At 32.0% G+C, this 26,341-nt stretch overlaps 1 protein-coding gene across 1 annotated transcript; it reads left to right on the plus strand.

Annotated features, from left to right (window-relative positions):
- Nucleotides 1–335: 335 nt before the first annotated feature.
- On the plus strand, nucleotides 336–25,819 carry LOC134234412 (aminopeptidase N-like; the record flags this gene model as incomplete). Its single annotated transcript, XM_062716475.1, has 14 exons — nucleotides 336–854; nucleotides 6,005–6,455; nucleotides 7,036–7,191; nucleotides 8,168–8,285; nucleotides 8,583–8,703; nucleotides 20,886–21,040; nucleotides 21,559–21,672; nucleotides 22,024–22,158; nucleotides 22,657–22,722; nucleotides 24,339–24,404; nucleotides 24,764–24,945; nucleotides 25,073–25,170; nucleotides 25,443–25,573; nucleotides 25,764–25,819. Coding segments are annotated over exons 1-14 (2,129 nt in total), but the record flags the coding sequence as incomplete, so codon positions are not given.
- Between the last annotated feature and the right edge of the window lie 522 nt (nucleotides 25,820–26,341).

The following is a 26,341-nucleotide window of genomic DNA, read 5'->3' on the forward strand; positions in this document are numbered from 1 at the left end:
AAAAAAAAAAAGAAATGTTCTGAGTGTTACGGAATCTCTGCACCAGAGTGCATTGATGTGTAAATGACTTTCAAATGTATGCATATATACCACAAACATGAATATTATTTACACCTCCTTTGTATGAACTGTTTACGTAAAGTACATTTTTCACACATTTCGTGAATCCAAATATTTAAACAACATTTTGATCATCAGTAGGCCTACGACTCCTAATCTACATATATAAAACCGCGAAAAGTGCGCTTAATTAATTACAAAACATTCTTAACCTTCAATGATCATTATTTACATTGCGTAAACAGAGAAATTATGTATAATGTTTCAACGGGAATTTCCAAAATATTCTAAAACATTTTAAGATATTGCTCTGCAGGATTTCACATAAATTTTATCATTTAAAAGACATTCCCAGCGGAATAATAAACCTGTGATAAATCGCAATCAAAATCTCACGACCTCTTTAAAATACGTGTCAGGTCCATTATAATACCCAAGAGCGAAACCCTTTTAGCCCCTTACAGTGAACGCGGTTCGGATGGGATGAGATCTGCGTGTACGGATAACTTTCGCTATGGGCAAAGCCGAATCTTTTGACTTTACAGACATGGCGAAGTATAATAGCGATGCAGAGTTAACACCGGGTAGCAGCAGAAAGGGGTGTTTTATCTCGCTATATGTGGGGATTTTAATTCTTTTTCTGGTGGTATGTTTGGTGTTAGGGGTCGGACTTTTGATCTTTTTCGCCAGAGCTGACCAGAACTGTGGAGATAAGACGGGATTTTCCGGAGGAACTACGGCGGAATTAGTTGAAAAATGCAAGGATCTAATTAATAAAGGGGATGCGGCTTTATGTAAGTATACCAGAAAATTTTATTTTATATTAAATAGTATTTCTCCCCACTCTCTGTCTGTCTTTCCCTCTCTCTCTTTTCCTGTCATTTTGGTATTTTTCAACCCATCCCCTCTCTCTCCCAATTTCTTTTTCTCTCCCCTCTTTCTTTCTCTTAATTTTTATGTTCTTAATTCTTAACTGAATAAGATTTTTATAACCTTGTACACAATGTCGACTGTTATGAAAACAACAAAGTATGCTATTTATACAGTACATCGTCTATGAATATAAAGTTTAATTTGATGCACATTGTTAATGCTTAGAATAAATTAAGTTTACCTTGAAAGAAAGCAAACAAGTGCTCGCGTACACAAATCCGTAATCAAAGAGATAGTCATTATGAAATGTAAAAAGTTACTCTCTCTCTCTCCCATCTCTCTCTCTCTCCTCTCTTTCTCTCTGTGGAATTCTTTACGTAATTATATAATACAGAACTGTGAAATCTGCAGCATTTCTAATTACTGGGTGTAATAAATATGTCACAGCTAATTAATTTCATCGCTCTCCTCCTACTTCACGTGTCGTTTCGCTGCGATGTGAAACACTTTCTAATACTTTTTACTTTAAGATTTATCGGTCTCAATGCGTTGTGCATTTGTGTTTTTGTAATTCAATTCGAGATAGAGAATATCTTCAGTTGTCAATTGCCTTGAAGAGCGGTTGCCAGGGTCAGTTAGCGTGTATAATGCATATATTAGGACAGAAATTAAAAAAATATATATAATTTAAATAAAAATTCTACTCAATTATTAAAAAAAAATCTGTTATTGAGATGAAATTATTTTTTATTCAAATATGCGGTTTTGTCTTTTGAAGAATTACAATAAAACAGGTTTTTTTTTTCATTCTATTTATTTCGGAAACAACCATTGCGCCTTTTGAATTGTAAAATACTCTTATCGCAGTTGTTTTAATGTCAAATCCAATGGCATGATTCTGCATATACAGTACACGTCAGAGATATATAGATCAACATACTGTAGGTAGTCACTCAATAAAAGGAGCGGATATAAGACTTCTAAGGGCGTAGTTTGAAAGACGAACTATTTAAAGGGGAAATGGGTTATACATTTTCATAAATTTCAATGACCCTTTAAATGAATTGATATGAATACATCTCCAGTCTTCATGTTACGTACATTTTTGTTACTAAGACTTAATCAAAAGTAAGTGTAGTACATAATGTACATTGAGGACGTTAAAATTCATTTCAAAGCACTTTTATTGCATGCATTAACAATGTTAAAATGCACCGCGGTGTCGTAAAATTGATATATCATTAAACACTTCAAGTACATGTATATATTTTATTCGGGGGGCTTCGTAGTAGCAATATAAAGGTAAAATTTACAACAGTGGTTGAACGACACAGCGGTCGATATGTAATCGGAAGAAATTTAAACATACTTGTTTTCAACAAATCAACCCGTATTTTTCTCTTTGTCAATCTATTTTAAGAGAGAGACAGAGAGAGAGAGAGAGAGAGAGTAATACATTGCTACATCAAACTGATACATGTAAGCATCCTTCAATTTTCTTTATCCTTTTCTTTTTTGGTTCGCGACAAATTCTTTTTCTGTTGATTTTTCTGAAACGTTAATCCAGAACTATTCATGCTTCAACCAACAGAGGTTCAGAAAATGAAACCCATTACCAACATATAATCCTAGATTTACAGATACCTCATATAATTAGGTTTATCAGATAAAACAATCGCATCACTTCAGCACGCGCATAGATTTACGCGTGCTGTATTGTGAGCGAAAATCTGATGACCATGGTCATGCGATCGGGGTTTTCGATCAAGGATAACAACTAGGATGTATGTATACATCCTAAAAAATATCACATCTATTAGTCTGAGAAAACATTACTCTGAAGGCATTCTCCATATTATATTTACGTTGTGTCATTAATTTGTATTTACATGTAACTAATTAATACCACCTTATTATGTCTGATAAGCTATAGGAAATGTAGGAGAGAGGTGTCTGACCTGGTTCAACGGACGGTTTCTTTTCAGAATAGATAACGTGCGAAAAAAGGCGAATGAAGGGAGGGGGAGGGGGTGTTAAAAGCCATCTTCAAAATAATGTTTACCTGCCCTCTCCCGAAAAATGGCTAATAATTTCATTTCAACAATCCCCCCCCCCCAAAAAAAAAAAAGAAAATATAAAAAATATTTAATACATTTAATTCGGATACCTCGAGATTATATTTTGAAATAAATAAATTAATTAATCGATCATTTTTTTTTTTTTTAATTTATATTGATTTATTAATTTTACTTCTTGTTATTTTCCCGTTTTCTGGTTTTTCATTCTGTTTTATGAAGAAGTAAAGTGAGTGCCTGTTTTTAAATATTTTATGTCATTTCCACAGAAAAAAAACACCGAGAATCAAAGCCAGTTAACCATAAAAAAAAAAAACGGTGATATATGTTAGAAATGTTTTACAAGATAACACAAAGATAAGAAGGCCTTCTTAATGACTGAAAAACGTTTTTAAAAGAAACAGATTTTATATATTTTTTAAAAATGGAATCGACATCATCATGAAGTATTTAGATGTCATGCTAAAAGTTCAGACTTATTATTTTAATCAAAAAATAGATAGGGTCTTCATATCTTAGCAAAGTGGCCAGGACGAACTTTTAGAAAAGGGGAGGTTATGATGTCATCTCAACTCTAGATCAATTTTTCTAATCCTTCGTGATCACGAGGCAATGTATATCTCTTTGTCAGGTACAGTTTGTTTTATGAAATTTTGATTTATTTTTCAACTTTTCCCCATGTGTAGAGAGACACAAATCTGCCAAGAATTTTAATCTTCCATCAAGATTTGGTTACGATTTATTTTTTTTTAAATAAAGACGAATAAACCGTCATGAGTTAAGATTATGTATATTATTTTTAGAGTTCAGATTAACATTTTTGAAATTGTGCAGAGCATCAGATATGCACATTGAAATTAATAAAACTTGCCAGCAAATGCATATCAGAAATTGCAACCACCTTCTTCCAATGATTATTTATAGACTTAAACACAGTAAAAAAAGACCCCTGTAAAATGGGTATGTTTTGTGTAGTAATTATTATTTATTTTTACTGTAGAATATTGATTTCAGTTTCCTTTATACAATTTTGCATGTGTATTGCCAAGCAGCTTTTAAGCTTATCAATTGACTTTCACTTATTTAGATTATCTTCTTTCAAAATGAAAATGCATCTCATCCGTTAAAAAAAAAATGGAAGTAAAATAAAGTGTGGTATTTTTCATATACAGTGCATCAAATATCCAAAGGTTTTAAACCCCTTCTTGCGATGTAAAAATGCAGTCTTTTCACATACATGTAGCTTATAGAATTCTTTCCATTCATACTTATGAGTGTTCGTAATGTTTTCTTTATATTTTCTACATTCAGTACGGTACACATTTTGACAGAAATGCTCTTAATTACTCGAAACCTTTATAATGGGAAAATACTAATTTCTATTATCTATCTATAAAAGTAAATGAATCGTATATCATACATGATGTAATTTTTCATCAATCGCCGGCTTTTTTTTTTTTTTTTTTTTTTTTTTTTTTTATAAATTTGTTCACCATCGAAAAAAATATCCGCCTTTAATAATTAAAGATTTGTCGTTTAATTCTTCATTATTCTGCATTTTAATATACATCTATTTATACAAAATATATTTTTTTCTCGGTCTGCTCTTGCAAAAATCTCACTACTCGTTTTAAAAGTTTCAATGTAAAAAGTACTTTTAAAATTCTATATACTGTAATATAACAGATCAAGATAAAATATCGAGCACCTCATAAATACATCACTGTCATGAGGGACTGGGTAATGTTAGTGAATGGGGAGCGCGGTGGGGTTTCCGGGGCGGCGTCAGATGTAACCTCCTTTATACGACGCTGCACGTCAAAAAATCCTGATAATGTAAGAATAACAGCTCATACTGAGAGAATGGCATCAGATTCGCTTCCATTCTTATTTCCCTATCTTTTATTGAACGAGATATTAACGACGAACTGTTTGCCATATGCTTGGAATTATGAAAGATAAAAGATAAAGGTATTATTGATATCAGGTTTAGCATATCAAACGTATACTTGAAAGATCGCAGGGTCTATGGAAAAATGATAGAAATAGAAGAAAATATATTAAAGAAATATTAAAAGAAATTTCAAAGAAGAGAGTACAAAACATAAAAATCAAACACACCATGATCTACTCTTTCATATCAATGTATGAATGAAAATTGAAGATGTCATGAAAAACCCATTAATTTATCAGATGTATGGGAGTTCCTAGAGAATGCGTTTCATTTCAGACCTGAAAATATTTTCACCCTATTTGTCATTTAGTTCCTAAATAGATTATCTTGTAAGATTTGTAACTGTCCAGGGTTTGAAATTATTTATCATTAAAAGTAATGTCAATGGATATTTGCGTAGAATTAAATCTAATATTCCACTCCTAGTGCAATTAAAATTTCTCACACACTTCTTTTTTTTATTATTTTTCTTTTCTACAACTGAAAACATTTACGCAATGAAGTGCTCGTCCCTCTTTTTCTTGCACTATAGTTAAAAGGTAACGTAGTGGTGCAAGACTAAAATTCTATTTAGAAGATGAATTCCAATTTATGCTTAAATGTCAAAAATATGACAATTTGAGGAAAAAATGTATAGAAATCTATAATTATTATACATTTCGACCAAGTATTTTTGAATTAATTCAATTGTTGTCAAGTTCAGATAAGGAAATATGTAATCTTGAAAAATATATATGTTTTGCATACAGAGTAAAAAATAAATGAATTGTTGGAATTATCAATGCTTTATTCGTACTACACATTATTTATGCTATTCATATGAATTGTTCTAGTGTGTAATATATATATGTGTTATGTATTTATACCTATGGGATGTATGTATCTTGGTTTTGATAAAATCTGAAATCTTAAATTTAATACTGTGAGAAGTTGTAGCCTATACAAGTAGAAACTGCAAAAATTTATTCTTATCAAAGGTAAGTGCCTTGCAATATCTGATGGAAAATAATTTTCAAACGTTAAAATAATTATCTTTCCAAAGGTGAAGCATGCAAAAAATCTACACCAGCCATTCCAGTCACGACACCAGCGCCCTCTAAATTACTGGACGTCCGGCTTCCCACCTCTGCACTTCCGGAACTGTATACCGTAGAACTCCAGCCCAACATGTACGAAGGCCCACCGGAACACTTCACTTTTAACGGATCCGTCCGCATCCGACTCAAGTGTTACGTATCTACCAACAACATCACACTTCATATAAATAAACTTAAATTGACCGAGGAAATTCGGGTGACGCCTGTTGAGGCCTCTAATTCTCTACGTTATAAGAGACACGAGATAGACACAACACGCCAGTTTTTAATTGTGTACACATCAGCCTTGCTTCAAGTAGGTCAATATTACGACCTTTACCTTTCTTTTATTGGCCCCCTGAAGGACGATCTACATGGACTTTATTTAAGCTCTTACAAAAGAAACAACAAAACTGTGTAAGTATTTTCCTGTCTTTATACGTTCTCACCCATCTTTTATATTCTACACGATATATCATTAATTTTGTAAGCAGTATGTTTTTTTTAAAGAATTGTACAATTGTTTAATAAAAATGTTTTGCCTTAGAAGTATTTTCCATAAACACATTTATCATTAAAACTTTTACAAGTCTTTTCTAATCCGTGAAATATTTAACTCCTATGCAAAACTCATGGATATTAATTTATTTTATCATTAAGACCAAAGAGAGGATTATTTCAATGAAACAAAAAACATATTGAAAATGCTTTTTTTTATTTGAAAAGATTTATGCATACAACGAGCAAAAAAAAAAAAAAAAAAAAAAAAAAAAATTAAAGAAAGAAAACAAAAACAATATTTGAAAAGTGAACTTCTTTTGAGTCTTTCATTCATTTGAATTGGCTGCATGGTGTTGTAAGAAGATGTACTAGATTTGAAACATGGCATTATTGTATCTGAAAAAAAAATGTTGCAGGAGTTCTAACGCTCTTACTATGAAAATTTAAATGAGGAGGTTTGTCCAATTTGTCGCCATTTTTCATAATATTTTAACAGATACGCCGCAACAACACAATTTCAAGCAACAGACCTCAGGAAAGCATTCCCGTGCTTCGACGAGCCAGCTATTAAAGCAAAATTTGATATCACTTTAGTACGCAAAGGTCATTTGACGTCATTGTCAAACATGCCAAAAATAGCTTCTGAAAATAGGTAAGTAAAGTATGTTTATTGTTTTTATGTGTTTGTCACAATTTCTATTTCAGGTTTACTGTTACGTCATTTCTAGCACCCTCGTTTGCGAGAAACATTCTACCATGTTTTGATGAACCTTCCATCAAGGCCAAATTTGACGTCACACTTTGGCGTAAAGAAAATATGACGTCATTATTTAATACTATCAATTTGCGATCAGAGGAGAGGTAAACAGTAAAGGAGTCCCTTTGCTAGAGTAGTATATTCTCAACCTAGTCAAGAAATACTATCTTAATCTTATTGGTATTATCTCTGCTAAAACACTGCTGAGTACCTCAAATCAGTATTTGCTTTGCAACAAATATATCACTTCTCTTTTGCAATATTAAGAAATAAAAATTGTTAGTTATCTGTGTTAAATATAATCACAAATTTTGTGGCTGCCTTCTTCATTAAACATTATTAATATTTCATCCTGCTGTGTACTAATCCTTCTTTTACATGTAAGCTTAAATTGCCAACCCCTATCCCTATGATGATACAACTTAGACTTGCAGCAAATGAACATACTTATTTTCCGGGTTTTTTTGTACCATGAGTTAATTAAATAATAAGATAAAAGATAATTTGCCATTTTATTTCTGTTAGTCTGTAGTTTTGTTTTATTTTTTTCCTGTTGTTGTCGCTTTTGTCAATATATACTTGTAATTTTAAACGTTCGCAGTCATTTTCACTTAACATATTAGAGATTAGATCTCCGAAAGAAAAAAAAAAACACTGTAAGTCCAGAAACAATAAGTACGTGAGCATAAAACTGACAATTGGTATAAACTGCATCACAGACTTCACCAAACTTACTGTGTATTCTTTTTTGAAAGTTAGATTTTTTAGAACACGGATAGTACTTACGACTTACGTACATTTTATGCAACTGATATTATTTTGGGGCAAATTACATTCCAAAAATACCGGTATATATTATATCATTTTTCAGAGGCAACGGTTGGATAGCTGATCGTTTCAAAACGACGCCCCCGGTTTCCACATATTTGTTGGCATTTATCGTCAGTGATTTCAACTTCAAGGAGGATGTAACGGCTAACAACATAACTGTACGTCATCTTGTTCGATACTTCATCAATATTTCGTACATTTATTTCCGAAAATTTACAACACATTGTTTGGTATCAGACCATTTTTACGATGCTTGTCCAATAAAACACATATGTTGATTGCCAGATTTTCTTTTCAGCCTCATTCTCATAATTCATATATTTTTCCTCCCTACGCTTGCTTCTCCTAATTTTATCATCAATATTACCCCCCCCCCCCCGAAACATAAAACTTAGAATTCGAATCTTATTCATAAAACGCCTACCAAGACTTTCAGTACTTTGATTTTTATTCAGTATAGGGCCTGGGCGAGACCCGAGGCTATAAATCAGACGGAGTATGCGCTCTCTGTAGGAACTAAGGTTCTCACCTACTTTGAAGACTACTTCGGAATCCCTTTTCCATTACCAAAGCAAGGTATACTTTATTTTCCATTTAACATTGTTTAAATTTATTTCAGTTCCCCCCCCCCCCTCAAAGAACCAGCTTTTTTGCCAATAAATTATCAATTTAAAGTCTGGGTACAGAGAAAAAGATTTATTGACAGGGTAGAGAACAATCCGTTTTTTATGCATCATATTTTGGACTTATAACTAAAGATCTAATGGTTCAGAATCTGCAAGTTTTACGCACATACATGTAGGCCTACATATAATTCTATGTTATAGAGCAATAAGATCATGTACTCTATAAATTTTAAACACTTTGATGGATATTAACTTATACCCACTATTTTTTCTAGGTTTTATACATAAAACGCATTCCAAAATCAAAACAGAAAATCTTTTTTTCTGTTTTAAGCATTTTGCCCTTAGGTATTGACAAAGCAAATAACATAGTTTACAAGATATTTATTGGTGCGAATATCAACAGTTTAATGAACGCAAACCATCGTTCACATAGCTAGATTTTACGGAGTAAATTTCCACCCAAAACTATCACTGAAACAGTTTTCACTCCACATTACAATTTGAAAAAGGCAAAAATCTACAGGGTAAATTTCCTCTCAAAAATGACACTGATACAGTTAACATACAGTAGTCAATTCAAAAGAGACTATCCTTGATATAACAAGATTTTACGGAGTAAATTTCCTCCCAAAGAATATCACTGATACAGTATTCACTACAACAATTACAATTTAGAAATAGCAAAAATCTACAGAGTAAATTTCCTCTCTAAATTCACATTGGTGCATTGTACATTCAGTATTTCAAAGCCAAAGCAACCATCGTTTACATAGCTAGATTTTACGGAGTAAATTTCCTCCCAAAGACTATCACTGAAACAGTTTTCACTACCACATTACAAATTGAAGAAGGCAAAAATCTACAGAGTAAATTTCCTCTCAAAAATGACATTGATACAGTGTAATAGACAGCTACATTTTAGGGGGTAAATTTCCTCCCAAAGAATATTATTGATTCATGTACAGTGTTCACTACTAACATTACAGTTTGAAAAAAGCAAAAATCTACAGGGTAAATTTCCTCTTAAAATGACAATGATACAGTGTAATAGACAGCTACATTTTAGGGGGTAAATTTCCTCCCAAAATATGTCACAGATGCAATGTTAACTACTAGCATTGAAGTTTTGTAATAACAAAAAATCTGCAGAGTAAACTTCCTCTCTAAATTCACATTGGTTCATAGCACATTCAGTATTTCAAAGCCAAAGCAACCATCGTTTACACAGCTAGATTTTACGGAGTAAATTTCCTCCCAAAGACTATCACTGATATAATGTTCACAACTACATTACAATTTGTAAATAGCAAAAATCTAGAGAGTAAATTTCCTCTCAAAATGACATTCATACAGTAACATACAGTACTCAATTCAGAAGCGACTATCCTTTATATAACAAGATTTTACGGAGTAAATTTCCTCCCAAAGAATATCACTGATACAGTATTCACTACAACAATTACAATTTAGAAATAGCAAAAATCTACAGAGTAAATTTCCTCTCTAAATTCACATTGGTGCATTGGACATTCAGTATTTAAAGCCAAACCAACCATCGTTTACATACCTAGATTTTACGGAGTAAATTTCCTCCCAAAGAATATCACTGATACATTGTTCACTACATTTCAAAATAGAAAAAAACTCTAAAGAGTAAATTTCCTCTCAAAATGCACGTCAGTGCATTGTACATTCAGTATTTCAAAGCCAAAGCAACCATCGTTTACACAGCTAGATTTTACGGAGTAAATTTCCTCCCAAAGAGAATCACTGATATAGTGTTCACAACTACATTACTATTTGAAAATAGCAAAAATCTAGAGAGTAAATTTACTCTCAAAATGACATTCATACAGTAAACATACAGTAGTCAATTCAAAAGCAAATAGCTTTTATATAACAAAACTTTACAGGGTAAATTTCCTCCCAAAGAATTTCACTGATACAGTGTTCACTTCTAACATTACAGTTTGGTAATAAAAATAATAAGAGTAAATTTCCTCTCTAAATTCACATTGGTGCAATGTACATTCAGTATTTGAAAGCCAACGCAACCATCGTTTACATAGCTTGTAGATTTTACGGAGTAAAGTTCCTCCCAAAGAATATCACTCATACAGTGTTTACTACTACAATTACAATTTGAAATTAGCAAAGATCTACAGAGTAAGTGTCCTATCAAACATGACATTGATACACTGTATATTGGGTCCTTTCGACAGCTTAACTTTACGGAGTAAATACCACCCCCCCCCCCCCGCAAAGTATAGCACTGATACACATGTACAGTTTTCAACATATCTATAAAACGTTGACATTTTCAAGTGAACAAAATCTACAGAGTAAATTTCCTCTCAAAAATAACATTGATGCATTGTACATTCAGTATTTGAAAGCCAAAGCAACCATCGTTTACATAGCTTTTTGATTTGACCATGTTTACGGAGTAAATGTCCTACCAAAGAATATCAGTGATACAGTGCTACCTACTAACATTTACAGTTTGAAAATAGCAAAAGTCTACAGCGTAAATTTTTTCTCTTAATTCACATTGGTTCATTGAACATTCAGTATTTCAAAGCCAGAGCAACCATCTTTAATATACTAGATTTAACAGTCATTATTTGCAGTAAGAAAATAAACATTATATATAGAAAACAGCAGAACATCAGAGGGTTAATTTCCTCTAAAAATAAATTGATACAATATACACTTTTTACAGGAAAAAAACATACATGTTACATCTTATTGAAAAAAAAGACTTTCGAGGGACATTTTCATCTCAATATACTAATGATGTAATACATTATCTTTTAATCTATAAATAAACAACATATAATCCATACAAATGCATACAGTTTTTTTGACTGATTTCAAGCCGTATTCAACGAGCGGAGGGGGTTCAATGTGCATGCAGTAGCATGTTGACGTCACAAACAATATTCAAAGTACGTTGAAAACTGTATTGTCCAGTCTATATCCGAGAAGGAAAAAGGAAAAGGAGGCAAGTCCCTCTCTTGATTATTGTTGAACAATTTGATTTCAAACACATCTATCACATTTACTTTCTTTGACCGAAGCTGATCCACTTCTATGCTTTCCTTATGGCTTATGCAATTGAACACTTGCTGAATGCATTTCCAACATGTCCAAAAGAAATCTGGCCGCCATATTCTGAACAAATCCATAGTTGACCTATTGATATAATTTTTAGACTCGTAAATCATCTCATATAATTATTTTTAAACTTTCAATTTTTCAAAACCCATGGGCATTTATTTCTTCAGGCATGCCGGATTACATGTTGTGCACAATTTTTGTAATATCGAAAAATAGTCTTTCCGTTGGTTTTTCGTATGGAAATTTCATTCATCTAAAGAACACGTACATATACCCCCAGTCTACACACACATTTAGACAAACTAAGACAAGATAAATTTTATTTGAGGATGATGTCAATTTTCTCATATAAAACCAGATCATATACTATTGCATTAATCACGATTTTGCATTCAGATTAGTTCATACAGGACATATGCAATTAAAACACTAATTACTACGCCTTGAATTTTAAAAGGGGAGTTCAGAGAGATAAATGAAAGCAACTACCTTGACCAAGGATCGAAATCCTCATGAACTGTAGTTAAGGGTAGAATTCATTTGAAGACACTACCTTAATTACATTTATCGTAACATATACATAATTATATAATTGTACATATACCTTTATTGTTCAATGTTTGGTCTTGGTTTCAATATTTCTCCATTCATCAGAAAACAGTCACTTTTATGTCCAGTCGTCACTTAAACCACTCCTGAAATAATTGCGTTCACAGAATGTGGGGCAGTCTAACTTGGTTTTCTTTCCCTAACTTGCTTCGTGTTCTCTGTGACTTTGAAGTAGATGAACCACTGGGCAGAATGCAAATATCCGATGCCGCCAATTTCAAAACTGCCATACACACAAATCATTATGTAGTATATAAATCGGGAAACGGAAAAATAAACTGTTTTAACACAGAACTTAAAAACAAATCAATCGTTTTCAAGATAAATGAATTAGATTGTTGTGAGAGAAAATTGAGATGGTCTGCTTCTCATCATTTCACCATTTTCTTTTCCGCTGTATGAATCCCCGCTGTTACACTTGTTATCAACCCTTTGTATTGGATAGAGCTGCGGCCATGTCATAATAATCTGACCTAAATTAAGCTGTTATTTCAGCATTTTCTCACCATCAAAATCTAAGCCCGTCAAAAGCACAAGTTACCATACTATTATTTACAATTTGTTGATATTTAACATTATACTCTGCTGCAAGTGCATTAACATTATCTACTCGTGTCGTAGTATTTATTATTTTTTGTAAATATGCGGTTTCAAAGATCATGAAGATGAAAAAAATCACGGACAATTATTCCTTTTCGATGATATATCTACACTAACACAATGAGATTAAAAAAGAGAAAAATAAGCTTTATGAAAAAAACTTTTTATGACAATAGAACTCCAATATTGTATATGATTTGCTTTCTTTATGCCAGTGTCTTTCGATCCTATTGTAATTTATTATTTACAGATTATTGGATGTCAGACTGCAAAAATTGTGAAGAATGATAGTAAAAATTTGAAATATATATTATTTTATGTAGCGTAATTACAGTTACACAATCTGTCTATTTCTTCTTTTTTAATTTAAACGTGCCTTTTTTTTTCACTTTTAACACTAATACTGTATAATTTGTATATTTACAAATTTAAAGAATATACATGTATAAAAAAGAATTTAACTACAGGGGAACTTGGATAAGGCCGAGATTGTCTTTTCTTTTACACTGGCTGATATCGAATTTTTTCATTAAGTTGAATTCCCGAGTGTTTTAGCATTACTCTCTTTGAAATATTTAATAATTAAAAAATGCACAGATAGACTAAATTATTTTTGAGAAATTAAAAGATAAAACTGTTTTTAGCAAAACTTTTCGACAACAGATCTTACATGTCTTGTCGAAAGGGTTCGGGAGAATAGCTATTATTAGGTACATGAAGTTGCCAAAATAAAAAAAAGACATTCTATTTTAGTTCAAAATATAGTGTCTACAAAGTTACTTTCTTTATTCCATGTTATGCAAAACAATCCCACATAGTTAAGTACATATGGTTATCAGATCTTCCACCCATTAATTCTCGATTAGGAGCAATATGTGCTCAGCATGTATTCTTTAGGTCTATGGAGGTATCACGTTGCCCATCCTGCAGAAGTCGATCGACATTACTTTCAGTCACTCAATTAAATGAAAAAATACACTTTATTGCCTAGATATCAAGAAAAATTATGCTTAAATAAAAGATTGCATTTTTTTTTAATTTTAAAAATGATGTACATATAAATTTGAACTTTTAAGTCCAGAACAAAATTTTATCAGTATTGCTTTTTCCTTATTAATTATTTTATTTTTGTTATATATTTTTAAAAGTTGTTTTTAGCAATATAGATAGATATCCTTTCTAAGAAAGGAAACATGCAAAGAAAACCTTAGCATTCTATCCGGAGAGCGAACTCAATAAAAGCCGAATTAACGTTAATCTGTGAAACTTCCCCGAGAAATCTTGGCGAGGCAATTAATGTCTTAAGTTAATTGGGTTTAAAACAAAAGTACAAAACTATTATTAAGAAGCCTTTGCACCCATTCTTTTTTTCGGGGGGGGGGGGGGGGGTCATATTAAAAAAATAATGAAAAACGTAAATTAAAGAAAAAGAAAGTTATAATAATTATTAATTTTAGTAAACTAAATCGTTAGTAGAAATAAGCTGTCTTTCAATTTTTTATTTACGTATTTCCATATAATTTTATTTCCCTTAGTATAAATTAACTTCGGGTACGATGAACTTGGTAATTCTGGAAGTACTGCGCGTCGAATTATGGGGAAAAGGGTACGAAATTCCCGGAAGTCGGCATCATTTCCTGATTAAACAAGAGGGAGGAGGAGTACTAAATGGGTAGAGGTATCACACCGGTAATTGACCAATCAAAATGAACTTAGTCAAATATAGGTCCATACATATTAAATTGATTTTCCTTTCTTTTGAGACGTTTTTCTATTCTCTTCCAAGCCATTTTTACATTTTTGGAACCTGTGTCTAGTAAATTTTATGTACTTTATGAACAAATAAAGGTTTTTGAAAGGACCTTTTTTCCGGGCATGGGAGGCTACTACCTGTGATAAACTCGGAATGTTTATAAACACATTAAAAAAACGCGTGGATTTGAGGTAGCCCTGTTTGCAAATGGAAAAAGAAAATGCCGTGTAGGTACCGTTTTGTGTGTGAGGATGTGTCAGCTAGTGTGACAGGTAATGTTTAACATCTCCTGCTAAATATTTTTTTCAAGTAAACAATTACCTGATTCTTTTATTTACGATCTTTTTGTGAAAACATTTACCGTTGTAATACCTAGACACAACCTAATTGGCTATGTTAATATTTTCATTTTAATGTAAAAATATCACTGATAGAAATAAATGGAGGAATGTATCAAGTTTATTTTTCTTTAATCAAAAAAGCTGAAAACCTAGGATCCACCCTCCTGAAATCGAAATCTGCTGCCGTAAACTGTCTTGCCAGCGTTTGGGGAATATGGGTGATTTGCATCAATTACACTTTTATTGACTTCATCGGTGCGCGTCAATCGGACAAGATTTCTTTGCATGTAAATGTTAACTGTTCATATTTTTGTTACATCCTGAAAAATAAACATTTTCAATAATGTATTAATTAATATACTGTCACATGAAATAATTATACATGCATATGCGATACATGTAGCAGTAGCAGTGTATGTAAAACATGTAAATAGTAAAATGGAATAAACTTCAATGGATTTACATTATTGACAATTTCTCAGAGGTCAGCTTGCGCTTTCAGGTTTGATAGATAATATATCTAGATGCTTACAAAATTTAAGAATAACAGTCTTAGTAATTAAGATCAGATGTATAACACCCAATACACCATTATCGAATACAAGTCGTAAATAATAAATTACAGTTATGAATAGAAAATAAAGGCATATAAAAAGGAAGGCGATATATATTTTTTCTATTTTAAATGATTTACATTATTTGAGTTTTTAAAATTAAAAGTTCAAAACAAGTTTTATCAGTATTGCTTTTGCGTTAGCTTTTTCTAAAGTCTATTTTTCTCTTTTTTGACCTCATGGTGTTAGTGTCGATAGATCAACTAAAAAGAATAACAGTCCATGATTTTTATCACATCTTTGAAACCTCAATCTCGGTTACTGCTGCATGAGAAAATAATGTTTATGCAATTGCAGCAGAGTACTGAGTATATGTTACATATCAACAAAATGTAAATAGGGCGACCTGTGATTTTGTCGGGCTTAGATTTTGATGGTGATAAATGTGAACTTACAGCTTGATTTAGGTCAGAATATTATGACATGGCCGCAGCTCTATCCAATACAAGGGGTTGATTACAAATGTAACAGCGGGGATTCACGCACCGGAAAAGAAAATAATGAAATGATAAGAAACAGACCATCTCAATTTTCTCTCACAACAACCTATTGACGCTAATTAATTCATTTATCTTGAAAACAATGAATTTGTTTTCAAGTTCTGTGTTAAAACAGTTTATTTTTCCGTTTCCCGTTATTTACCCCACATGATGATTTGTGTGAAAGGCAGTTTTGAAATTGGCGGCATCGGATATTTGCATTTCAAAGCCGCAGAGAACACGAAGCAAGTTAGAGAAAGAAAACCAAGTTAGACTGCCCCTCAATAAGTGATCGCAATTATTTCAGGAGTGGTTTAAGTGACGATTGGATATAAAAGTGACTGTTTTCTGATGAATGGAGAAATAACGAAACAAAGACCAAACATTGAGTAATAAAGGTAAATTTACAATTCTTTATGTATATGTAACGATAAGTGTAATTAAGGTAGTGTCTGGCATATTAATTCTATCCCTATCTACAGTTACATGAGGATTTCGATCCTTGATCAAGGTGGTTGCTCTCTTTATTGTGTGAAATGCTAAACACTTTAGCGATCATTTTATCTGTAGTAAAACTACCTGCATGTACATGTTATCATTTACCTCTCTGAACTCCCCTTTTGGCGTTAGTAATTAGTGTTTTAATTGCAAATGTACTGTCTGAACTAATCTGAATTCAAAATCGTGTTTAATGCAAAAGTATATGATCTGGATTTATATGAGAAAATTGACATCATCCTCAAATAAAATTTATCTTGTCTTAGTTTGTCTAAATGTGTGTGTAGACTGGGGGTATATATACGTGTTCTTTAGATGAATGAAATTTCCATACGAAAAACCAACGGAAAGACTATTTTTCGATTTTACAAAAATTGTGCAAGCACCACTGCTCGACTGTGGTGCGCAACATGTAATCCGGCATGCCTAAAGAAATAAATGCCCATGGGTTTTGAAAAATTGCAAGTTTAAAAATAATTATATGAGATGATTTACGAGTCTAAAAATTTTATCAATAGGTCAACTATGGATTTGTTCAAAATATGGCGGCCAGATTTCCTTTGGACATGTTGGAAATGCATTCAGCTAGTGTTCAATGGTATCAGCCATAAGGAAAGCATAGAAGTGGAGCTTCGGTCAAAGAAAGTAAATGTGATGGATGTGTTTGAAATCAAATTGTTCGACAATAATCAAGAGAGGGACTTGCCTCCTTCTCCATTTTTTCCTTCTCGGATATAGACTGGACAATACAGTTTTCAACGTACTTTGAAATATTGTTTGTGACGTCAACATGCTACTGCATGCACATTGAACCCCCTCCGCTCGTTGAATACGGCTTGAAATCAGTCAAAAAACTGTATGCGTTTTTATAGATTATTGTTGTTTATTTATAGATTAAATAATAATGTATTACATCATTAGTATATTGAGATAAAAATGTCCCTCGAAAGCCTTTTTTTCAATAAGATGTAACATGTATGTTTCTTTTCGGTAAAAAGTGTATATTGTATCAATTTATTTTTAGAGGAAATTAACCCTCTGATGTTCTGCTGATTTCTATATATAATGTTATTTTCTTACTGCGAATAATGACTGTAAAATCTAGTATGTTAATGATGGTTGCTTCGGCTTTGAAATACTGAATGTTCAATGAACCAATGTGAATTTAGAGAGGAAATTTACCCTTTAGATTTTTTTTCTATTTTCAAACTGTAAATGTTAGTAGGTAACACTGTATCACTGATATTCTTTGGGAGGAAATTTATGGTAAAATCAAATACGGTTCGGTTTCAAATACTGAATGTACATTGCATCAATGTCATTTTTGAGAGGAAATTTACTCTGTAGATTTTGTTAACTTGAAAATGTTAACGTTTTATAGATATATTGAAAACTGTACATGTGTATCAGTGCTATACTTTGGGGGGGGGAGGGATTTACTCCGTAAAGTTAAGGTATCTAAAAGACCCAATATACACTGTATCAATGTCATTTTTGATAGGACACTTACTCTTTTGCTAATTTCAAATTGTAATTGTAGTAGTAAACACTGTATGAGTGATATTCTTTGGGAGGAAATTTACTCCGTAAAATCTACAAGCTATGTAAACTATGGTTGCCTTGGCTTTCAATGAATGTACATTGCACCAATGTGAATTTAGAGAGGAAATTTACTCTGTAGATTTTTATTACCAAACTGTAATGTTATTAGTGAACACTGTATCAGTGAAATTCTTTGGGAGGAAATTTGCCCTGTAAAGTTTTGTTATATAAAGGCTATTTGCTTTTGAATTGACTACTGTATGTTTACTGTATGAATGTCATTTTGAGAGGAAATTTACTCTCTAGATTTTTGCTATTTTCATATTGTAATGTAGTTGTGAACACTATATCAGTGATAGTCTTTGGGAGGAAATTTACTCCGTAAAATCGAGCTGTGTAAACGATGGTTGCTTTGGCTTTGAAATACTGAATGTACAATGCACCGACGTGCATTTTGAGAGGAAATTTACTCTGTAGATTTTGTGCTATTTTCAAATTGTAGTTGTTGTAGTGAATACTATATCAGTGATATTCTTTGGGAGGAAATTTACTCCGTAAAATCTTGTTATATCAAGGATATTCGCTTTTGAATTGACTACTGTATGTTACCTGTATCAGTGTCATTTTTGAGAGGAAATTTACCCTGTAGATTTTTGCCTTTTTCAAATACTAATGTGGTAGTGAAAACTGTTTCAGTGATAGTTTTTGGGAGGAAATTTACTCAGTAAAATCTAGCTGTGTAACCGTTGGTTGCTTTGGCTTTGAAATACTGAATGTACAATGCACCGACGTGCATTTTGAGAGAAAATTTACTCTGTAGAATTTTTTCTATTTTGAAATGTAGTGGTGAACACCGTATCAGTGATATTCTTTGGGAGGAAATTTACTCCGTAAAATCTAGCTGTGTAAACGATGGTTTCTTTTGCTTTGAAATACTGAATGTGCAATTAACAAATGTGAATTTAGAAAAAAAATTTACTCAGTAGATTTTTGCTATATTCAAATTGTATTTGTAGTGGTGAACACTGTATCAGTGATATTCTTTGGGAGGAAATTTACTCCGTAAAATCTAGCTATGTAAACGATGGTTGCTTTGGCTTTGAAATACTGAATGTACAATGCACTAATGTGAATTTAGGGAGGAAATTTACTCTGTAGAGTTTTTTTCTATTTTGAAATGTAGTGGTGAACACTGCATCAGTGATATTCTTTGGGAGGAAATTTACTCCGTAATAGCTATGTAAACGATGGTTTCTTTGGCTTTGAAATACTGAATATGCAATGAACCAATGTTAATTTAGAGAGGAAACTTACCCTGTAGATTTTTGCCTTTTTCAAATTGTAATGTGGTAGTGAAAACTATTTCAGTGATTGTTTTTGGGAGGAGATTTACTCCGTAAAATCTAGCTATGTAAACGATGGTTGCTTTGGCTTTTTTCAAATACTGAATGTACAATGCACCAATGTGAATTTAGAGAGGAAATTTACTCCGTAGATTTTGTGCTATTTTCAAATTGTAATTGTTGTAGTGAATACTGTATCAGTGATATTCTTTGGGAGGAAATTTACTCCGTAAAATCTTGTTATAACAAGGATGGTCGCTTTTGAATTGACTACTGTATGTTACCTGTATCAGTGTCATTTTTGAGAGGAAATTTACCCTGTAGATTTTTGCCTTTTTCAAATTGTAATGTGGTAGTGAAAACTGTTTCAGTGATAGTCTTTGGGAGGAAATTTACTCCGTAAAATCTAGCTATGTAAACGATGGTTTGCGTTCTTTAAACTTTTGATATTCACCAATAAATATCTTGTGAACTGTGTTATTTGTTGAGTTTTTTCAATACCTAAGGGCAAAATGCTTAAAACAGAAAAAAAGATTTTCTGTTTTGATTTTGGAATGCGTTATAAGTGTTTCTTTGTTTTAAATATTAAGCATAATTCTAATGGATAACATTGCGATAACATAGGAGAAATATGCATTATCATTGATGTTTATTCGATTAGAAAAAAATCCTCAATTTGTTTGATTTAGTGTTTTTGATGTTTGTGTCATGAACAAATTCAAAGCAAGGTAACTCTATTTGAACATGGATTTTGATATGGACTTGTGCAAAAAAATCTTTAAGACAAGATCTTTAAAAAAATATTTTTCCATGCACTGTAGATTATATATGACTTAATCTGTACATGTATCTCGTATGCTAAGATTTGGGTATAAAATGGGTAAAGAGTCAGTTTTTTTTTGGTTTTGACTTCATTGACAAAATATCGCTTTTAGAATACGGAAGTTTATCGACAAATAGAAGATTCAAAGTCAGTTAGCCAGCCTTAAGGGAAGAATTATTGTCACTGAACATTAAATAACTAAAACTTAACAAATAACTTAAACATGAAATTATTAGATGAACAAAGTATTCGGATTTCTAGCACAACGATAAAAATAAAACAATATAACTTTACCAAATAATTAATTAATAAAAGGTTTTAGAGTAAGCTTAAGAATTTAAAATTTTGGGAAGGTGAATTGATCTTTGATTTTAATTATATATTTTTTATTTATATATTCAACGCAGATATGATAGCACTTCCGGACTTTGCTGCCGGCGCCATGGAGAACTGGGGACTGATTACGTACAGAGAGACCGCCATGTTGTATGACAAGTACGAGTCATCAGAATCCAATAAACAAAGAGTGGCGGTCGTTGTCTCACACGAACTGGCCCATCAGGTTTGTTTCACCATAATTTAGGCTATCTTTAGTTGAAATATATCAAGATAGCGAACAGTATTCAAACTCGAAAGTCTATTTAACAATACAAAATAGGAGCAGAGCAAACGCGGAGAAAAATATTAGAGTTGGGATCAGATGCCATGGAAGAGTGAGCATCCCCTGCCGACCGGTTAAATGATAAATAATGTTAGCTTTTAAAACATTTCTTTAAGCTCTAGAGATCTTGATTTTGAATTTAAAAAAGAATATACCACTCTTGAAGGGTTCATTCAAAAATTAGTTAGCTTCAAGAGGGGACTTTGGAGTACAAAGATAAAGAAAAGTCATATTATGTATGAAACAGGCAACAAGTGTAGGATACATTGATATGAGTAAGAAAGCAAGCGCTTTATAAGTCTAGTTACATATTTATGAGGACGGGAAGGAAATATTTCTCTCCTGTTCATCTATCACATACCGTTTTTGTTGTGTGTATTGCATTATGAGATACATTTTAAACTGTATTATTTCTTCAGTGGTTTGGTAATCTTGTGACCCCGTCGTGGTGGGACGATCTGTGGTTAAATGAAGGATTTGCAAGCTTCGTAGAATACATGGGAGTAGACTACGTTCATCCTGACTGGAAAATGGTTCGTTGATTTCCTGAAAAAATATTCTGATGATGATTTTATATATATATATATATATATATGAGAGAGAGAGAGAGAGAGAGAGAGAGAGAGAGAGAGAGAATGTATTTAATTTTTAAAAGTTCAACTCAGTGGTTGCTAGATAAAATGCCATATTTCCTTTTTTCTCTTGTCAAATAATTTTTTTCCCGAAAAGAGGTCTATCCTCTTCATTAAAATACACTGCTCTATATGTTTCTGTATAAACTAACAAACTGTTTTATTCCTGTATTATATATATATTTTTTAACTATACATTGGCATTCACATATTCAAATAAAAATAATTGAAATATTTCACTTTTTCATATAGTTTGACCAAATTGTTGTGGAAGATGTACAAGATGTTTTCAACTTTGATGGACTAGTGACGTCACATCCGGTTTATGTACCTGTCTCTCACCCGGATGAGATCAATGAAATATTCGATAGAATTTCATATGGAAAGGTCAGTTGAGCAAACTAAGGATTTATTGTGTATGGAGAATACATTTTCAGATAACAAATGTAAGTTTTGAATTGGAAACACTAGAAAAATCTTCCAACAAAATTAATGATTTTTATGAGATTAACGACAGTAACATATAATAATTTTATTGTCTTTAAAATTGAAAAAATTGATTGATTGTATCATGCATTTTTACAACGCTGTATAATTTGAAAAAAAAAATACAAATGATTGTTTACTGTCTCCATGATTAGGTTCGTCTAATACATTGATTTTTTTATATAAAATAAAATACACTTCAAATCTTACACTTCTCTTTCGTTTTTGTTATATAAAAAACATAAAGTTCGTTTTGTTAAATCTGATTCAAGAAAGCATTTGGCTGACTATGTCCAGGATTTTTGTAAAAACCATACCGAGTGAAAATTTTAATTCTATGCACTTTTGGCAATAAATTTTGATATATAATGTTAATTATACTTTTATTCTACATTTCAGGGTGCCTCCATTATTCGGATGATGAGGTTTTTTCTTGGTGAAGGAACATTTAAAAATGGTCTTAAGGTCTGGTGTTAAGCTCTTGTAAAGGAAAATGATATTTTTTGTATTTATATTTGTATCTTATTTGTATGCCAGTATCTTGTATTTGTATTTGTATCTTATTGTATTTTTTAAAAAAAGAATATACAATTCATTGTTATGTCCGGTTGAAAACCAAAGCAAGGTTTAAAGAGGATCTCTACATCTATAAAGTATAACTGATTTTTGGTGCATGCATTTGTTTCTAATAATAGGCTCCATATATGATAAAATAAGGTTCCAAAGTATTTCAATTTATTTTTTAGAAATATTTAAAATATTTTATTTATTTTGTTAAAACCCCTCCTATCTATATTTTTAAAAGCCCAGTGCTTTAAATTTCTCCTCAAAGTTTAATGTTATAAAATATTGAAATAATAACCAACAAAGTTAAAAATAAAATCTTGGTCGAGAATAGCTGGTTGGATCTTCTCCAATATCTGAAAAGATATATAATATCAAAGAGTAAAAACAATGAAAAAAGGAAATTGAACAACATTTAAAAAAACTGTCAAAAATTATAAACATCACACAAATCCAGGTGTGAGGGATCCGCTTCAAGCGTGGGCTCAAATATCTTGGTACTGTTTTTTTTAATAAACTTCAAATAAACTCTACTATATCTTGCACAAGTAGTGAGAAAAAGCAAGGACATTGAACATGTATTGTTTTTCAAATTAGTTTAAGCGAAAACCATTACGTTTCCAGTCAATGACAAAGACATGTATTAAGGGAATTCATGGTATTGAGATAGGTAGATTTACGTACCGTTTTTATCCATTTTGCATATGTTATCCAGTGCTAGATATAACAAAACATGTCAACATGGTAACTGGCCAAAAGCGGGTAAAGAAATACCTAAAACCAAATTCACACTTCGTCTAAAACCTGCACGTTTCCCGTACAAACAGCTGATGATCAATGTTGATCAAACGTTTGGGTCATGCAAAATCCCACTTACTGTCCAAACGTTTTGGTGATTTCATGAAGAGTTTAAATTTCACCAGGTAAAACCATTCATTCGGGTGTATACAAATCGTGAAAGAGTATCCTCTAGTCGATGGAAAGATAATACATATGTCTTATCGTATCAAATTTGCATTTTAGGGGGATATATTTTGCTCGAAAGCATACATGTTTATTGAAGAAAAAAGAAATTTCTGAGTATATGGCGTTTGACACGTAATGTTGAATTAGCATATAGACAAGCCATGTTTTTTTAAATCATTTTTTCTCACCTAAAAATCTTATTCTTGTAAGTTTGTAAATATATTATTTAATAATTAAATAAGTAGAAATTGAATAAGTTGACTAACAATTCAATGTTAAAGAAAGGATACGTACTGGACAATATACTGTATTAATTGAGGTGATACAATGTACATGCCATCCACAATATCGCATATTGGGTTATACTCAGTGATTTATCGGTGTTAAGTGAATTTGAATCAGATCATTTGGGACCAATAGGGCGTTTCAACGGAAGTACGCCATGTTGTGACGTTGTAGAGAGCCCCCTTAAATCTGAATTGTTAAGGTAAATAAGGTAAAGAAAAAAGATTTTTCGGTTCTCAAATCTTTTTTTTTCTTTCAATAACTAGAGGTATCTGAAGAAATTGGAATACAAGGCTGCCTTCCATGATGACTTGTGGTATGCTCTTGGAAATGTAAGTATAATAGTATATAATAATAAAACTCTAATGCACCTTTATTACTGCAATATTTTCAAAATAATTAAGATTATTTTGAGTTTCCAACTTTTCCTTATGGCATTGAGAAATTTCGTTTTCAGCAGTTGATCACTGTATTTCTATTGTTTCCATTGTACCTACAATGTATGTTTTGTTTTATATTGAAAATAACATTAACAAAGGGTAAAACTGGTATTTAATTTACTTACAGTGTACTGAAAGTTGACTGAATAACCCTACTTTGCCATACATTCACATTTCCATACCTTTCAGTAACCATTCAGTTTCAGAGAGTTTCATCATATGTCAGTAAAAAAAAAAAACTTTGCTTTCAGCAATCAGCTATAGAACAAAAGAATGTTAATGTGAAGGATATTATGGACACTTGGACACTCCAAATGAATTTCCCAGTCGTCAATGTAACTGTCATAGCGGACGGAAACATCCGTGTCACACAGAAAAGATATCTTAGAGATTACGGCGCAGTGGATCCTGGGAAATATGTTTCTCCTTTTAAGTAAGGAAAGAAAAGAGAAATATTATATTAATTGTTTTGTTTAAATATTGATATATATTTATAAATGTACATTGTAAATTTTCTTTTAAATGATCATTTATACAAACAGTTTATATTTTAATTACAGCTACAAATGGGAAATACCATTTACTTATACAACTAAGTCGAATCTAAACTTTAATCAAACTGATAATAACATTCACTGGATGCATAAGACGGATCAAGGTTTGAGTTTAAATATTGCTTATAGCATTTTTCATATGATTTTATGAATTACGTAATCTTACATTGAAACCCAATTCCTTCTTAAGTTTTTGTCGTGTTTGTGTATTTACAATTATATTTATATGAAGCCACCAGATATTAACAACCTCACAAACTTTTTTTTATCTTAATCATTCTCCTTTGGATTTAAATAAATGAATTCAGTTAAACATATGATATGGATGTTATTGTTATCTCTTATAATTAATCACTTTTTTATCCTATCTTTCTAGAAGTAATATCTTCAAATATACAGCAATCTGACTGGATAATTGGCAATGTGATGCAATATGGGTATTATCGCGTGACTTATAGCGAAGAGAACTGGAATAAACTTATTCAGCAATTGGACAAGGACCATAAGGTGAAGAAACAACTCTAGTTTCTTTAAGATGTCTTGCTTGTTTTCCCAGCCTCAAAAATGAGTCTGTTACACAATATAAAACAAATATCTAATTTCATATTAATCTGTTACTTCTTAACAGTTTTCCAAGTACTTTACACCATTATTTTTCAACAAAAAATGTCTGATTAAATTTCTGGTCTTATTTTAGGTTATTCATCCAATTAACAGAGCGCAGATTATCAATGATGCATGGAATTTAGCTAAGTAAAAACCTGAATCAAATCTATCTTTTTAAAATATACGAGGGTTGTTCGCTTTAGAACATAACCTACTTATTCAGCCAATCAAATGCTTCCATTTCTTTCGAAGAATTGATTCTTCATGGTGAAGAATTCTTCTACAGTACCGACCTGACACAACCTAACACCAGAGCGAACCCGGAGCGGACCCCGGGTTCGCTTCCCGGGTTCGCTCGGGGTCCGCTTCGGGTTCGCTTTCAGAAATTTTGGGACCGCTACGGGTTCGCTTTGGGATCGCTCCGGGTTCGCTCCGCGTTCGCTCGGGGTCAGCTCTGGGTCCGCTAGAGCGAACCCGGCGTTCGCTTCCTGGGACCGCTTTACGCACTGATGCGTGAAGCGGACCTCGCTTTAATCTCACCGCCAGTTAGCCCCGCCCCTTGTTTATTCCAATACAGTAGTGGTATTGTGGATCGATCATTGTTGTTTTTGCGACGATGCTGACAAAGTACACTGTACATGTAAACAGTGATAAAATATGGAGAACATT

Source organism: Saccostrea cucullata, unplaced genomic scaffold (genome assembly GCF_032062105.1).
Source record: "Saccostrea cucullata isolate Sc308-1 unplaced genomic scaffold, CSIRO_AGI_Scuc_v1 ctg3530, whole genome shotgun sequence".
In the NCBI taxonomy this organism is placed as follows: Eukaryota; Metazoa; Mollusca; class Bivalvia; order Ostreida; family Ostreidae; genus Saccostrea; species Saccostrea cuccullata.